Source organism: Plecotus auritus, assembly GCF_963455305.1.
Source record: "Plecotus auritus genome assembly, chromosome: 5".
NCBI classification, from domain to species: Eukaryota; Metazoa; Chordata; class Mammalia; order Chiroptera; family Vespertilionidae; genus Plecotus; species Plecotus auritus.
In genome coordinates this window covers 164,809,059-164,826,844 of record NC_137776.1, presented here as the reverse complement: position 1 = coordinate 164,826,844, position 17,786 = coordinate 164,809,059, and the positions used below count along the sequence as shown (strand labels likewise).

Here is a 17,786-nt window from a genome sequence, read left to right as displayed (position 1 = left end):
CAGTGCATGAAATTCGTACACTGGTAGGGTCCCTAGCGGCTGCCAGCCAGGTACTCCCTACCTTCTTCCCCTGGCTGCCTGCTGCCGCCAACCCTAGCTGGCCCCACCCCCTAGTCAAATGCCCAGACAACTCCCAGTCAAGGGGACAATTTGCATACTATGCTTTTATTATATAGGACTAGAGGTCCGGTGCAAGAAATTCATGCACTCAGGGTGGGGGGGGGGGGTGCGGGGTCCCTCAGCTCGGCCTGTGCCCTCTCACAGTCTGGGAGCCCTTGGGAGATGTCCGACTGCTGCGGAGGCGGGAGAGGCTCCCGCCACTGCCCCTGCGCTCGTGAGCCTGTGGGGAGTGGGACTAAGCTGCAGTCTGGTCTCCCTCTGTGGGAGGCAACCGGGCTGATCAGCGGAAGGCGCTGCCACCCCCATCATCCCGCTGCTGTTGCCACTGGCAGCCGCGAGGCCTGAGCCCCGGGCCTCGCAGCCCCTGTGGCTTTGTCCGGATGTACGGATGTACGTCTGGAAGACGCCCACCCTAATTAGCATATTGCCCTTTTATTAGTATAGATAATTACATTTCAGTTTGTGCATTTAAAGTCTCATCTCAGCTGGGTTGTTATTTTTTGTCTACTTATTGAAAGCACACAGTGGCAGGGGTTAGCAGATTGAAGGATTAAATCTGTATACTACATATTCTTTCTTGTCATTTTCATTGATACAATAAGATCTGCACTGCATTAGAATAATATCAATTTTTCTTCTTTAATCCACCTGTTCCCCTTAATGGGTTTAAATAATGGCAAACAAAAAAAAAAAAAAGTGACTATGGATCTGAGCTTAAAAAAACTTTGTGTGCTCCATTTCCCTCTAAATAACCATCACACCACCAACCTTTAGAACTTTTAAAATTTTGTATGAGTATCAGTCTATTAGATATCTCAGAATGCTTTATTATGTAGCTTAAATTTCTCCTTTTCTTTTTTTTTTTACAGTAAGTCATCTATTTAAAATAGAACTGCACACAATGAAGACTGCTCTCTTCATTTTCTTTCTATATTGTTTGAATATTTTCTAAGAGGAGATGCATTACTTTTGTAATAAAAAGACGTTTGCTATGGTTCAAAATGGCTAATAAGTGTTTTGTCAGCCCGACCAGCATGGCTCAGTGGTTGAGCATCAACCTGTGAACTGGGAAGTCATGGTTTCCATTCCTGGTCAGGGCACATGCCTGGGTTGTGGGCTCAATCCCCAGTGAGGTGCATGCAGGAGACAGAACCAAATTCTCCTGCCTTTCCCTTTATAGCCCTAAGCCAGGACTAGGTCAATTAGGTTTCCAGAAGACCCAAACCAGGTCCTAAAAGTCCCTGTACTCCTCCAGTCAAAGCTCACTCAACAATTATTTGTTCCACAAATGAATCACTCTCACAATTATTCTTATCTCTCAATTCTTTCTTTCACTCATTTTTGTTCCTGCTCATCCCCCACAAGTTTATCTACTGGCAACTTCAAGTTACTTAATTTCCTCAGTTCATTCTAATCAAAAATTAAACAAGGGCAAACATTTGAGCAGCCAAAATAGGTCTCAGAGACCAAAATCTGCTAATTTAATATAGGTCTCCCTACAAGTCTCACTATAATCCATTTTCATTATTATTTTAGACTAGAGGCTCAGTGCAGGAATTCATGCACGAGTGGGGTCCGGCTGGCTGTGGCGAGGGGCCGCAGGCGGGGGCCAGCAGCGTGGGGGAGGGGCCATGGGTGGTTGGCCAGCTGGCCCTGGCCCTAATTGGATTGGGGGGCTGATCGGGGGGTGGAGCTGACTGGGGGGAGGGGCTGTGGGCCAATCGGAGTGGTGGGGGGCAATCAGAGGTGGGGCCGGCTGGGGGGGGGGGAGGGGAGAAGGGCTGCAGGGGGGTTGGCCGGCCTCCCCATCCTCAATCAGGATGGGAGTGGCCAATCAGGGGCAGGGCAGCTGGGAGGAGGGGCCGTGGACCCACCCCTGGATCGGGCCAGTTCACTGGCAGCAGTGGGTGTCATAGCGACTGGGCATTCCAGGGGTTACAGCATTCTGGTCGATGGCTTTTTATATATGTATAGACCTATCTCTAATATCCTTGGTTACGTAGTTTTCTCAACAGATTAGAAACAGGATACTTATTAGTCTCTCTATACCAGGGGTGGGGGCCGTATAAGGCCAGAGAAATAATTTGGTATGGCCCTGCCAAGGCATTAGGGGTGAGTTAATTAAATGTTTGACCAAATATAGCAAGCTCATTTTTAAGTTGATAATTTTGTATTGCCTGTGAATGTTGTTATAAATATCTAAATGGCCCTTGGCAGAAAAAAGGTTCCCCATCCCTGATTTATACTCACATGGTCTTCACTATTTTCTTTTCTTATTGTAATTCTACATTCAAATTCTGTTTTGAAAATATTAACTAAAAAACACTCTAAAGATAAAAAGTTCTATTTTTAAAACATTTAAGAAATTTAAAGTCATTAAATGAAAATCTACAATTCACTTTAATTAAAATGTCCCATATAGCAGATTAAATGTTTTCATTTCTTGCCCCAGAGTGTTAGTTTTACATTTCTACAAGTAGAAGAAAAAAAAAAGGTAGAGAAGCCACTTTGTAACAATGAGCTTTCTGAAAATATAATATTCTAGAAGTTTATAATTCATATAACTAATACACTGCCTTGGAAACAAACTGGAAAATAGCAAATAGTTAAAAATCTATACAAATACAATATTTGCTCAAAGATAATGTATGTACAAAGTGCCCAAAGAGCTATACAAATCTTATAAAATATAAATATTTCAGTAGAGCTGTAGAAAGTCATTGACTAACTTAAATGAACTCACAGATAATAAAAAACTCTTTTGTTTCAATAATTCTGGAATTAATTTTGAATATTATAAGCTGGTCAAGTTCCTGCAGCACCAACATTTAGTACTACAAAGAACCAAAATCAAAGACATTTAATAAAAAGTTTTACCTGAAAACATTAAAAAGACAGCTGCACTTTAACTTTCATCCTCTAACTTACCATTACACACTAAGCATTAAAGGAATATTCAAGAATCTGATTTCTATTAGTAGTATCAATCCACAAGGTATTGTCAATTACTTCTGAGGACACTGAAGTTTCTCATCTATAATTGATATCTTCTGCACCTTTAAAAGTTTAATCACAGCATACTTCTACACATATCTTGAAATAAAATCATTTTGTAAAACAATTCCAAAAAGGTTGGAAACTATGCCTCTTAAATAATGTTTCTTAAATAATTAAAGATGTAGCCGAAACCGGTTTGGCTCAGTGGATAGAGCGTCCGCCTGCGGACTGAGGGGTCCCGGGTTCGATTCCGGTCAGGGGCATGTACCTTGGCTGCGGGCACATCCCCAGTGGGGGGTGTGCAGGAGGCAGCTGATCGATGTTTCTCTCTCATCAATGTTTCTAACTCTCTATCCCTCTCCCTTCCTCTCTGTAAAATATCAATAAAATATATTTTTTAAAAAATAATAATAATTAAAGATGTAGAAAACTTTAGATTAAATGAGACAGATAAACATACACTACTCTAACCTCACTCAAAGGTAGCCACAGATTAAAAATCAATTCCATTTAGTGACCACCAACTTAAATACTATTCAATCTTCACATCTCTGCAAAGCAGGTACATAACAAGTAAGTACGTACAAAGTCACAATGAAACCCATGTCTATTTAATGAACACCATGGCCTCTGGTCTCCAAGAACAGAATTAACTATATTTTAAAATATAGATGGACAGAAAGTTGCTGGTTTAAATTTAGCATTATGACAACCTCAACTGGTGTAGAGAATGGCAATTCCAAAACATAAGCAGTAAATTTAAGATTACGGCATTATTAGATTCTTGGTGTAAAGTTGTTCTGATTTCAACAGTGGCTCTTTTTGCAGTCACAGATACAAGTTCGCATGATAATTTGCCATGTGGACTTCTGAAGTGTTCAAAGGTTTAACTGCAGAAGAGATTCCAAGTTTTTATTTTTTCTCTCCCATAAAGTGCTATTATTGGGGGTGAGGGGGCTGCAGGGTTCTACAATTCAGAGGACCCGTTAACCTGGACTTGAGTTTGAGCCTGGATTTGAAGGGCTCTAAAGCAAAAATCTTCATCACCAGAGGTCTCAAAGTGCACCTATGGGTGTGGATTCGGTGGCGGGAGAACTGCAGCTAAAGGATTCAAGATATATAGGTAAATAAAAAAGTTATCAATTCTGGGGGGAAGAGGGCACAGAATTCACTTTCTCCACCCCTCACCCTCACCCTGAGACAGACGGAACCTGACACCCCTTTTTAAAAAGCTCATTATCTCCGGTTACCATCTCCCAAGAGCTTAGCGCCTAACCAGGTCCACGCAGTGGTAGTGGCGACGCCTACATCTCCCTCCCCCACCTAAGCACCCACACCAGAGGGCCCGCCAAGGAAGCCCTGGCCCCACCCACCCACCCAATCTCCACTAAGGACTCCTAGGCCAAGGCCTTCAGCACCTCGCGCGCGTGCTCCACGCCATTTGCCACCAGGCCTTCGGCGCCCGGCCACTGCTGCTTCTTACTCCTGCCACAAAGCCTGAGGCCAACTCCGAAGGGTCGGGTCCGCCGCACGCCAAGGCCAGGACGCGGCGACCCCCGGGCCCAGCCAGCGCCCGGAGCCCTCAGGCCTCATCCAGCGCCTGGGGCCCGAGGGCCCGAGGGCCCGAGGCCCACGCATACCGAGCTTTCCCGGTGCACCAGGGGTTGTCCCCGCTCGGGTGCGCCGCCGAGCCCTGCTCAGAGCTGAGGCGGGGACCCCGAGCAGTGCCACGCCACCCCGGCCAGGCTCGGCGGACCCCTCGTGCTCCCCGCGGCCCCAGCCCCGCGCTCCCCTCCGCTCGCACCGTCTCCTCGGGGTCGATGTCGATCTTAAAGGTCTGCTGCTGGAGGGTCTTCAGGGTGACCTGCATGGTGCCGCCGCGCAGCTCCGCTGCCGGGCCTGCTCCAGGTGCTGGCCGCTGGGCGGGGTCTGTGGCCTGGCGTGGTCCTGGGGTCGCCCGCGCTCCTCGTGCGCTCGAAAGGAAGACGGTGGGGGTGGGGATTTGTCACATTCGCCCAGCGGGGCGGCCTCTCCCCCCGCCGTGGCCTCGGGCCGCGCGGCTGCCTGCGGCCTTTCCCGCGAGATCGGGCCGCCTAGCTTCTTCAAGCACCAGCCCCTGAGTGTGCAGGAAGCTCGAGAAGCGCTTCGAGACAAGCAGAGAATCCACTAGCTCACCACAGGCTGGTGGCCGCCATCATCGTGACTCGCCGATAGGTGCCCCCTCCCCCACCCGAAGAACCTGGGGGATGGGGCCGGGCTGGCGCAGCGCGCAGGCGTAGGTTGCGGCGAGGCTGTGCGCAGGCGCGGCTAAGAACTCCGCCCCGGAATTGGGGCGGGGCGATTGCGGCTGCGGAATGCCCGCGGCGTACGCAGGCGCAGTGCCTGTGTCTCGTGGGCTTAAGGGTTGCCTCTAGCGTCTGCCACCTGGGCGTTCTCCCGCTCGCCACCGCTCCGCCTACGTCCAGGCTCCGCCCGGCGGCTCGAGTTGCGCAACCCGTTGGCGTAACCCGGAGCGCGACGTGGAGACCCGACTCGGTGGATTCCAAGCTCTGCAGCTGGGGAACTAGAGGGCGGTAGGTCGGGGCCGGGCTTAAGTAAAAGGATCATGGTTACCACCGAAATGAGCCCGGCGCTTACCGGACGCTTGCTATGTAGCTGAGCCCTTGTTGGGGTGACTGGTGCTTTAATCTTGAGAGCACAGACTAGCGCCCGACAGCCTGCGTGTACCTTGAGCCTAAAGAAAAGGGCCGATAACAGGAGGTCAAGCTCTTTCACTCCTTTGGGCAGAACTGTCCAGTGGTTCCTCTTCTCACCCAGAGTGAAAAAGTTGTTAAAACTCGGCCCTTAGCTCCTGCTTCTCACCATGTCTCTCTCCCACTAGCTCTGGGTGGTGGTGATGGTGGATGTTAGGCATCTGCTTCCGGCTGCCTTTGCACCCGCTGTTCCCGCCCGGAGTCCTCTCTTCCCCAGACACCTGGGTGGCTTGGTCTCTCGCCTCCTTTGAATCTTTGCTCATACGTCACCTTCTCAGTGAGATCTACCTTAGATACCCGACTTAAAGCCGCAACTTCCCTAGCTCCATGAACCTGCTCAGTTTTATTTTCTATAGCATTTATCATCTTATGTTTTTCACCTCCCTTCTCTGAACCCCAGACTGAAACCGCACAAAGGCAAGGATCCTGTTTTGTTAACCGATATAGAAACATGCCTGGCACATAGACACACAAATGTTTGTGGAATCGGTGAATGGGCTTCCGGTTCCTCATCAATAAGATGAGGATACTAATAGCATTCAACTCTATTGATTATTGGGGGCGGGGGGAGGATGTTGGATAATGTATGTAAAATCTTAGTACAAGGAACATAATAAGCAGTCCATAGTAGTTAGCTATTAATAGTATGCCCATTTACAGATAGGAAAACTGGGGTATATTGAGTAATGTTTCTGGAGACACGCTCCTAGTAAATGGTTAATCCAGAATTTGAACCCAAACGGAATGGCCCCAGAGCCTTTGCTCTTAGGTGCCTGGTTATTCTGTGTCTTAATAGGGGACATTAAGGTACTCCCTGTGGCACATTTGACTTTAAGTGGTTCAAGTAAAAAGCTGACACGATTAGACCACTAGCTATGAGATCAAGTGCAACGTGGGACAGCAGCCCTCCCTGATACAATGTCCCTGCTTGGTGTTCCATGGATACTAGGAGTTTAGATAGAACTTGGTGGAACTCCCCCTGACCAACCTCCCTCTTCAGTAACTTAGTACTACCCCTTCACAGCAAGTATTTACCCATCTTGTAATTCCATCTCTGACCCTCGGCCTTCTGTTTTCCTGTATCTCTACTATTAGTTACCAGGTGGTCTCATCTTGTCCCTTGTTTTGAAACTTAGCAGAGCCCAACATTGATTTCCCTCCCTCAGAGCCTCTCTTCCTCCTGAAACTCTCCTTTCCCAGTTTCCCTCAGCATAGTTCCTGTCACCACCATCTTACCCAGTTGGTCAGACCAAAAATCTAGTCATCACTCTTATAGGTCTTGTTCCTCCACTTCAACCACCACATCTAATCCATTATCAAGTCCTGTCAACTTTATTCTCCAAACTACATCCCAAGATTCAACCATTTCTCACCATTTCTCCTTTTATCACCTAGGTCCTAGGCTAATCCATCATCCTTCACCCACCTCCCACTGGTCTCTCCATTTCCATTCTTTTCCCCCAACAGCCTGCCCAGCAGTCAGAGTGATCTTTTTCAACAATAAATCAAATCATGTCACCTATATTAATAACTAATTACACGTTAGGATAACACTTCAACCTCTTTACCTATCCTTGGACAACTTCCATGATCTGACTCCTGCCATATTCTCTGGCCTCATCTCTTTCTTTTTCTTATTTATTGTCATCCTTCTGCACATTTCTTTCACCCCTCAAACAAGCTAAGCTGGTTCTAGCGGCGCCTCAGGTCTTTGCAGTTGAGATTACTTCCGTTTGAAACTGTCTTCCTGTATCTTTAAATAGCTAACTCCTTTTCATCATTCAGGTTCCAAGTTAAATTTTACTTCCTTGGAGAGGACTTCTCCAACAACTTTCATAACATACAATAATCATACTAGGTGTACCAGTTAATAATGTGGATTTTGTAATCAAAGAAAACACGATAATTTCAAGAGAAACATCAAAAGTGCTTTATTCAAAGTAATGTCCATCGCTAGCTACACATTTCCCCCATCTTTCAGATACTGTCCCAATAGAACTTTTCTTGTTTTGAGGCAAACCATTCAGAGACCAAATTTTCCACTTCTTCATATGTTTTGAAGTGCTGCTCAGAAAGTACATGTGCCATCGACTGGAACAAGTAGTAATCTGAAGGAGTAAGGTCTGGTGAATATGTCGGGTGGGTTAATACTTCCCAGGCAAGATCTTTTAATGTGTCTTTAACTGGTTTTGAAGTATGTGATGGTGCATTATCATGAAGCAAAATTACTTTGCTGTATCTTCTAGCCCAGTGGTTGGCAAACCGCGGCTCGCGAGCCACATGCGGCTCTTTGGCTCCTTGAGTGTGGCTCTTCCACAAAATACCATGGCCTGGGCGAGTCCATTTTGAAGAAGTGGCATTAGAAGAAGCTTAAGTTTAAGAAATTTGGCTCTCAAAAGAAATTTCAGTCGTTGTACTGTTGATATTTGGCTCTGTTGACTAATGAGTTTGCCGACCACTGTTATAGCCCATTCTGGTCGTTATACGATCAAAGTGTGGTTCAAATTGACCTGGATGTTCTTTGTCTTTCACATCAAAATCATCACTTTTAAAGTGTTTAAATCAGTGTTCACAAGTATCTTGAGATGGAGCATATTCATCATAAGCTTCCCGAAGTATATGATAACTTTCAGCAGCACTTTTCTTCAAAATAAAGTAATGAATTAAAACTTTCTGCAAATGCTCTTTTTTTGGCATGAAATTTGACGTTTTTAAGCGTAAAAATATCTTTGATGTTAACACCTTCAGAAAATTTGACATATGAAGTTTTGAAGCTTGTCAATACAACAAAATAGCATACATATCAAATCACATATATATCAACATATGTGTAACTCCATCTATTGAAACAAAATCCGCATTATTAACCAGTACACCTAGTGTATTGCCCTTTACTCTAGGCATGGCAGCATTCTAGGCACGTTCTACCTGAAGTTATTATTTTTAAACTTGTTTATTATCTGTCTCCCATGATTACCCCATTTCCCGTGTCTCTTCTTGGGGAGAGGAACTCAGTGCCTTATTCACAGCTCTTTCCCCAGCTTATAGATGGGATCCTGGAATAGAGCAGGTGCTAGTTGCAAATGTCAATTGCCTCTCAGTTGTAAACTTATCACCCCATACCTATTTTTTGTAAGATAAGCAAAAAATACAGTTTTTAGTGTGCTGCAGAATTGTAGTAATTAGTTTATGTGTGCCATGACATGAAAAAGGTTGAAAAAATTGCCCTTCTAGTGGGATAATAAACACATAATAAGCTAAAATTAAAGATATATACAATATATCAGTGATAATAAGTATTATTCTTTTAAAAGCACATGAAGAGGCCCAGCTGGTGTGGCTCAGTGTTTGAGCATTGACCTATGAACTAGGACAGTGGTCGGCAAACTGAGGCTCGTGAGCCGCAGTTTGCTGCTCTGTTGACTAATGAGTTTGCCAACCACTGAACTAGGAGGTTATAGGTCGATTCCTGGTCAGAGCACGTGCCCGGGTTGCGGGCTCAATCCCCAGGGTGGGGTGTGCAGGAGGCAGCTGATCAATGATTCTCATCAATGATGTTTCTGTCTCTCCCTCTCCCTTCCTCTCTGAAATCAATAAAAAAATATATTTTTTAAAAGCACATGAAAGGGGGGAAAAAGCACATAAAGAGGATCAATAGTGCTTAGAAAAAATAAGAGTTGCTACAGAGAATGTGCCAGATATCTTTCATTCTTCTTCCATCATTCTGTCTTTCCTCTTCTTCACCCAGCAATTGGCTCCAAGAAGGCTGACCTATTTGGGTTACCAGAGTTGCCTTCCTGGGGAGTCCTAGGAGGAGATGGGAGGGAGGAAGGGAGAGAGGGAGGGAAGAGAGTGAAGTTAGGCAATTTATTTCTCTTTATGGTTGGCAGTGCTCTTGATACAAGGTCATTGCTTCTGTTAGGTTGGCCCTCCAGGTGACTTTCTTCTTGCAGGTAATTGTCCTTCCAGGTTCTAATAACTGCTCTCTATTTTGTCCTTTCAGGCCTAGAGAGCCCTTATTTTTCACTCCAGGTTACTGCACTCTCCCTGTGGTTTCCCTATACTTTACTCTTCCCCTACATCATTGTAGAGTCCCTTTATTGAATCTTCCTGGTTTCCTAGGGCTGCCATTACCAAGTACCACAAACTGCGTGGCTTAAAATCACAAAAATGTTTTGTCTTACAGTTCTGGAGGCTAGAAGTCCAAAATTAAGGCATTGGCAGGGCTCTGCTCCCTCTGAAACCTGTCAAGGCTAATCCTTCCTTGCCTTTTTCCAGCTTCTGTTCGTTTGCTGGCAGTCATTGGCTTTCCTTGGCTTGCAGCTGCAGCACCTCAATCTCTACCTCCATCATCATATGATGTTCTCCCTTTAGTATGTCTGTCCCTCTGTGCCTCTTCCTATGGAATAGGAGAACCTCTATTGTATCTCCTATTATAATCAGTTATTACTCTGAATACTTCCAGTCACCAAATGTGTGGGATTTCCCCCCCACACTGAGCATTCTTCCATTATCCATAGACATCAACTAGATGTCCTACAGTTCAACTAAATTCTGACACTGTCTACCTTTGAGATAGCATCAGATCCCACAAGCTAAGGGCTCAGTCCCACAAGACTGCCCCCACTTCAGATGCCAGTAACAAATGCCAGCTTGTTACTGGTACTTCAGCTGACTGGCTATAAACTAGAGTTCCTACAACCCCCTTCTTGAGTTTGATGATTTGCTAGAACTTGGGGAAACACATTTACCAGTTTATCCTCCTATATAATAAAAGACTAATATGAAAATTGTCCCCTTGGCCGGGAGTTTGACCAGGGGGTGGGGCCAGCCAGCCGCATGTGGCCCCTCCCCCAAGCTGGCCCGCCTCTGATCGGCCCCTCCACCCCAGTCGGGGGCAGGACAGTCAGACCCCACCTGTGCACGCATTCATGCACTGGGCCTCTAGTTATATAATAAAGATATGATACAAGATACAGCTGAATAGCCAGATGAAATACATAGGGCAAGGTTTGGAAGTGTCCTGAGTGCAGGAACTTCTGTCCCCAGGGAGTGTATGGAAATGATGTTCTCATAGTTTGCTGGTGAGTTTACAGTTTTTTACAACCTTTTGAAAAGTCATTTAGCCATACAGATGGTTCTTAATCTCTAGAATTTCAACTGTCATACACACCACATAGATATCCCTAAAAGTATGCTTCTCTACTTAGCTATTACGATTTGAAAAGCTGGTTTTATGGTGCAGTCAGCCAGCCAGTGGGGCAAAGGCCTGACATTCACATGTTTTATGTTTAAACGGTATCATTTACACAGCCCAACATTCCTTTTTCTCATTTGACCTGATTTTCTCAGTTTTGCAAGAGTAGAAAAATGGTTAGCAATATAAATTGTGAAATACATCTTTTGCTAAAGTTCAGTGTGTTTAGTTTTGTGATTGTTTTTCTTGTTTTGTTTTCTTTTTCCCCCAATTCATTCTTTTTCTCATTCAACAGGTTTTTCATTTCTGGCTAAAGCTGATTTTAATGCATTTATTTCAAGCATACCAGGCTTGCCTTTTGAACTAAAAATCATAGCTGACTTTTTGTTTTACCATGTTTACTTGTTAACTGGTTTATTATAATTTATTCTCCATATTTATTGGGGAAGCGATTATATTCCAGGTCCTACCTATATCGATGAATCTCCGAATCTTTGCCCTTAGGGGGTTACTAGGATGCAGAGAAATTGCAACCCTTGTGCACTGCTGGTAGGAATATAAATGGTGCATCCACCATGACTGTTCTTCAAAAAATATGAAGCATGAAAATACCATTTGATCCAGGAATTCCACTATGGTTATATACCCCAAAAAATTCAAAGCAGATTCAAACAGATATTTGTATACCCATGTTCACAGCAGCATAACTCACTTTAGTCAAAAGGTGGAAACAACCCAAATACCTATAGGCGGATGAATGGGTAAACACAATATGGCATATACATACAATAGGATATTATCTAGCCTTAAAAATGAAGGAATTTTTTAAAAAATATTTTTATTGATTTCAGAGAGGAAGGTAGAGGGACAGAGAGATAGGAACATCAATGATGAGAGAGAATCATTGGTTGCCTACTGCACGCGCCCTACTGGGGATCGATCCCGCAACCCGGGCATGTGCCCTTGACTGGAATTGAACCTGGGACCCTTCAGTCCTCAAGCCAGAGCTTTATCCACTGAGCCAAACCAGCTAGGGCAAAAGAAAAGGAAGGACATTTTGGTCCGTGCTAAAACATAAATGAACCTTGACGAAATTATGCTGCATCTACTTTATAAGAATTTGGAACTGGCAATGAGGAAACCCAAGAAAAAATGAGACAGACTAGGAATACCAATGGGAACTGGAAACTATAAAGCCAGTTTCACTCAACCATTTATATGCAAGAAAAGTTGAATGGAAAGTGAGGGTTCCTTTTTCATGGACCCATGCTTATTATTTGTGGTTTTGCAATACATGCTTGCCTCTGTTTTGCAGAGCTTTTATATATTAACTAAGAAGAGTCCCAGGACCCAAAGTGTTTGAAATAAGAAAGTTTGAGGATAGCCAAATGTATGCCAGTTGATTCACAGACTGGACCACAAAGTTTGGATCCCAGTTTAGATTTCAAAAGGAATCGGTAACATATTTTCAAATTGTAGATTTCAACATACTCTTACCTATTTTGGCGTTTCAGCCCCATCGTAGTCCTTTTCAGAGCCTAAAGGAATGTGATATCATTTGAGAAATAGTACATCCTTCTTAACATTTATTCTAATTCCCTTGGTCCCATAACACTTTTTCTGGTCCTTACATTTTTACATGCTTTGATTCTTCCAGGATTTTAACATTACTGCTACTATTTATGGTTCTATGTTACTACCATAGTGTTGTCATTTACCTCCATATTTTTTAAAAAATATATTTTATTGATTTTTTACAGGGAGGAAGGGAGAGGGATAGAGAGCTAGAAACATCAATGAGAGAGAAACATGGATCAGCCACCTCCTGCACACCCCCTACTGAGGATGTGCCCACAACCAAGGTACATGCCCTTGACCGGAATCGAACCTGGGACCCTTCAGTCCGCAGGCCAACGCTCTATCCACTGAGCCAAACCAGTCAGGGCTGCCTCCATCTTTTGAATGTTCATCCTATACCCTCACTTAAAGTGCTGTGTGCCATCATGCTAACTTCTTTAAGAATCTCCTTACCGCTTTTCTTTTCATTGGAATTGCCCATAGTCATGTTTCTAAGCACCTTTCTGGTACTGTCTCCTTTTGGAAACTTGTGGAATTATGCTTTTATTTTCTTAAAATATTTTGAAATCTAGCTTCCTACAGTCCTCTGTATACATTTTATCCAGCTCAACCTTGCCCTCCCTTGAAAGGTGCTCATCCCTCCCATTTTCCATCGCACCAAAAAAATTAAGATACTTAGGAATAAACCTAACCAAGGAGGTAAAAGACCTATATGCGGAAAACTACAGGACACTGAAAAAAGAGATAGAGGAAGATGTAAACAGATGGAAGAACATACCATGTTCATGGATTGGTAGAATCAACATCATCAAAATGTCCATACTACCCAAAGCAATCTATAGATTCAATGCACTCCCCATTAAAATACCAACGGCGTATTTCACAGACCTAGAAAGAACTCTCCAAAAATTCATCTGGAATAAAAAAAGACCCCGAATAGCCACAGCAATCCTGAGAAAGAAGAATAAAGTAGGAGGGATCTCAATACCAGATTTCAAGCTGTATTACAAAGCCACTGTCATCAAAACAGCCTGGTACTGGCACAAGAACAGACATATAGATCAATGGAACAGAATAGAGAATCCAGATATCGACCCAAACCAATATGCGCATTTAATATTTGACAAAGGAGGCATGAGCATACAATGGAGTCAAGACAGTCTCTTTAATAAATGGTGTTGGGAAAATTGGACAGATACATGCAAAAAAATGAAACTAGATCACCAACTTACACCATACACAAAAATAAACTCAAAATGGGTACAGGACTTAAATATAAGACGGGAAACCATAAAAATACTAGAGGAATCCACAGGCAGCAAAATCTCAGACATATGCCAAAAGAACTTTTTCAGTGATACTGCCCCTAGGGTAATGGAAGCCAAACAGAAAATAAACAAATGGGACTACATCAAAATAAAAAGCTTTTGCACAGCAAAAGAAACCATCAACAAAACAACAAGAAACCCCACTGTATGGGAGAACATATTTGCAAATGGTATCACTGATAAAGGTTTAATTTCCAACATCTACAGGCAGCTTATACAACATAATAAAAGGAAGATAAATGATCCAATAAAAAAATGGGCAACGGACCTAAATAGAAGCTTTTCGAAAGAAGACAGAAGGAAGGCCAAGAGACACATGAAAACATGCTCAAAGTCACTAATTATCCGAGAGATGCAAATCAAAACAACAATGCGATACCATCTCACACCTGTCAGAATGGCTATCATCAACAAATCAACAAACGACAAGTGTTGGCGAGGATGCGGAGAAAAAGGAACCCTCGTGCACTGCTGGTGGGAATGCAGACTGGTGCAGCCACTGTGGAGAACTGTATGGAGTTTCCTCAAAAAACTGAAAATGGAACTCCCATTTGACCCAGTAATCCCACTCCTAGGAATATATCCTAAGAAACCAGAAACACCAATCAGAAAGGATATATGCACCCCTATGTTCATAGCAGCACAATTTACAATAGCTAAGATCTGGAAACAGCCTAAATGCCCATCAGCAGATGACTGGATCAGAAAACTATGGTACATCTACACAATGGAATACTATGCTGCCGTAAAAAAGAAGGAATTACTACCATTTGTAGGCACTTGGATGGAATTAGAGAACATTATGCTAAGTGAAATAAGCCAGTCAATGAAAGAAAAATACCACATGATCCCACTCATTTGGGGATAATGAAAAACATTATAAACTGATGAACAAAAAGATAGTTACAGAGGCAGTAAAGCATCAAACAGACTGTCAAATTACAGTGGTAAGGTTAGGGAGAGGTGGGGGAAATAAGAGATCAACTGAAGGACTTATATGCATGTATATAAGAGTAACCAACGGATGCAAAACATTGGGGGGTGAGGGCATATATGGGAGTGGGGTGGGGGTGGGGGGCAATGATAAGATATGTACACATATAATACCTTAATAAAAATTTGAAAAAAAAAAAAAAAAAAAAAAAAAGAAAGGTGCTCATCCCTTTCACTCCAACAAATTACTTTTTCCCATTGGTTAGAATCAGTCAGAGTTCAGTTATTTTTATTCCTTCCTCTACCTTATAGGACATGAAATTGTTAGGAAGGCAAGTAAAAGAATCTGCTTTTGTCTGAATGAAGTACCCAGAATGGTATCTCCATTGTGTGTGTTCTGCCAATTGTGTGGCTTTACTCCAAGTGGCTCAGCTCTGCTTCCCTAACAACATTACTTCTGCTCCTCTCTCCTTTCATCCTCATCCAAGTGTTCAGGAATTCCTCTGACTCTGTTGTTATCACAGCCTATAGTGCTGCTCCATCTCCTCCCAACAGGTCTTTTGCGCACAGCACACCCTTCTATCTGTATGTTCCCATGGATCCATTCCATCACGGCAACGCTCAGTGGTATCTCTGAGGTCTTGTTTGTCACCCTGTGTGCTGTAAGCTCAAGGTTACTATGTTGCTCATGTTCTGTGCATGATATCTGGATATCTGCTGTGTATGTTTGTTTCCTGATGTCCTTTCCAATTGTTTTCTCATTAAATTACCCAGCATCTCCCTCCTGTTGAAATTCTTCCCAGCCTTCTTGAATGTCATCCATGGAAACCCATTTCAATTTTGTCTAGGTGTTTTTTTTCTCCTTCCCATCTGTTTTCCATTTACAGCCCTTTTGGCCAGAGGAGTTGGTCTCTGACTAAACATTCTTTTCAGTCTTTGAAAAATACTCTCCATTCTTAGTCAAATATCTGTCATTCCTACATTTGAAGCTATGGCCCTGAAATAAAAAATTACACCAATGTGTATCTAATAGTTCATATTTCATTTCATATTGTATTCTCAACATTTGTGCCCCTAAGTCCTTTATTTCTTTAGTTTTCTAAGTCTTTTATTTTATACACCGGATTTCACAGTATCGCAGGATACTTCCATAGTCTGTTTTCTATTTTGATTGCTTTTCACTTCCCTGTAACTTGGCAGTTGATAGCTTTGACCTTCCACAGAAGTCTCTGCCATAGGCTAGATTCATACTCCATGAAAATAACACCCCTTCTTGCATGCATTGATTGTGTCAATTCTCAGACATTACCATATCTCTCACAAGGGGAGTCCGCATGTCCCAGCATGTTACTTTTCCTCCATAGCTTTACCATTTCATGTGCCTTCCTGCTCTGTGGGAAAAGAATATTATGGGTGTAATATAATAGAAAGGATGCTTGCCCTGCTATTTATTACTAGATAGGTAGAGAGGACAATAACTAAGTGAACTTGCCAAGCCTCAGCTTCTTTATCCTTTATGTGGGGATGTCATACTGACCTTACAGGGTTATGATGATGATTTAATAAGATACTATATATGAAACCACTTGGTATGCTAAAAGTAACACAAACTTAGACTTTATTATTACTTTTTCAATCCTGACCCAAGGTTGTATTTTTACTGATTTCTTAGAGAGAGAGAAACATCAATGTGAGAGAAATATTGATCAGTTTTCTCCCGTATACACCCGGACCTAGGTATGTGCCCTGACGAGGAACTGAACCCTCAACCTTTTGGTGTACGGGATGATGCTTCAACCAACTGAGCCAGGGCCAAACTTAGATTTTTGAAGTAATCATTGGATTATTTTTCTTCCAACCAGCAGAAGCTGCTTCTACCCCATATTAACTCATTTACTGAGTGCCTTCTAGAAGCCAGATCCCCTGTAAGGAGAAACAAAGGCATGTGCAGGAAACATGGTGGTGGACTTCTCAGCTGGGAGGAAAGTGAATTTGGGAGCATGTCCTTCCCCAGAGGATTAAAGTGGACATTGTGGTAGCCTGTGCACTGCCCACACACATCTATGCTTTGCATGTTCTTTGGAATTTAATACACCACGCCCAAGTGTTCCTGGGCATCCCAGAGGTCATCCCAGCCATGTGTAAGAATCTGCTTGTTTTTTAGAACTGTGGGCAGTTCTGACTTGTATCTCCCACAGGATCCACCATAAGCTAACTTCATCTGGGAACATGCCACAGTGCACCCTTCTTTACCCTAGTCGGGATAGCATGGCATGGTTCTCTCTTTAGTTTATAGGGCAGTAATAATAACTAACCATTTGTAATAGCAACTACAAATGTCATTGGGTATTGAATCCCTATTACATGTCACATACTCCACTAAGCTCTTTTTAAACATCAGTGTTTTTCAGTCATGTAAAAAAACTACTGCTCCCCTAAGGAACCTTTTTAGACATGTTTTTCTTAATATTCCCTCCATGAAATTTTAATACCACACACATACCGTGTATTTGTTTAGGTACTGTATGTATGTAGGTACTACCTGTGCTTTATATGTAAAAAGAGTGATATTTTTTCACCCTCTCCCCCAAGAACCAATTTTCACACCTTTGAGGGCAATATTACCCCATTGAGAATCCATTACATATGATAAAGAAATATATTACTATAGATATTAATCATATATAAGTATATTAAATATACAAACAATATATTAATTATATATTTTTTCTTTCATTCCCTCCTCAATCATTCCCCAAGTAATCTCTAAACTGTTTGCTCAATTCCTGAATGTATTACACAACTATTGACACCAGCAAAAGAAACCTTGATCCAGAGGTAACAGCAAACACTCCATTTGAGGAAAGGCTGCATTTTGCA

At 43.0% G+C, this 17,786-nt stretch overlaps 2 protein-coding genes across 3 annotated transcripts in view; one reads left to right on the top strand and one right to left on the bottom strand.

Annotated features, from left to right (window-relative positions):
- RAD23B (RAD23 homolog B, nucleotide excision repair protein) overlaps nt 1–5,349 on the bottom strand; it is a 39,288-nt gene extending 33,939 nt beyond the window's left edge. The window contains exon 1 of the mRNA XM_080669892.1: nt 4,922–5,349. Within this exon, the coding sequence (XP_080526018.1) occupies nt 4,922–4,987 (66 nt within the window). The 5' untranslated portion in view covers nt 4,988–5,349. The remainder of the gene's footprint in view (nt 1–4,921) is intronic.
- Nucleotides 5,350–5,468: 119 nt separating this feature from the next.
- LOC308248694 (U3 small nucleolar RNA-associated protein 14 homolog A-like) overlaps nt 5,469–17,786 on the top strand; it is a 76,895-nt gene continuing 64,577 nt past the window's right edge. Inside the window, exons 1-2 of one of the 2 annotated variants that reach the window (XM_080668966.1) lie at nt 5,617–5,690; nt 12,828–12,929. The gene's annotated coding sequence lies outside the window, so the exon portion shown is untranslated. Of the gene's footprint in view, nt 5,691–12,827; nt 12,930–17,786 lie in introns of both variants that reach the window. The other variant, XM_080668965.1, reaches the window with a different exon arrangement.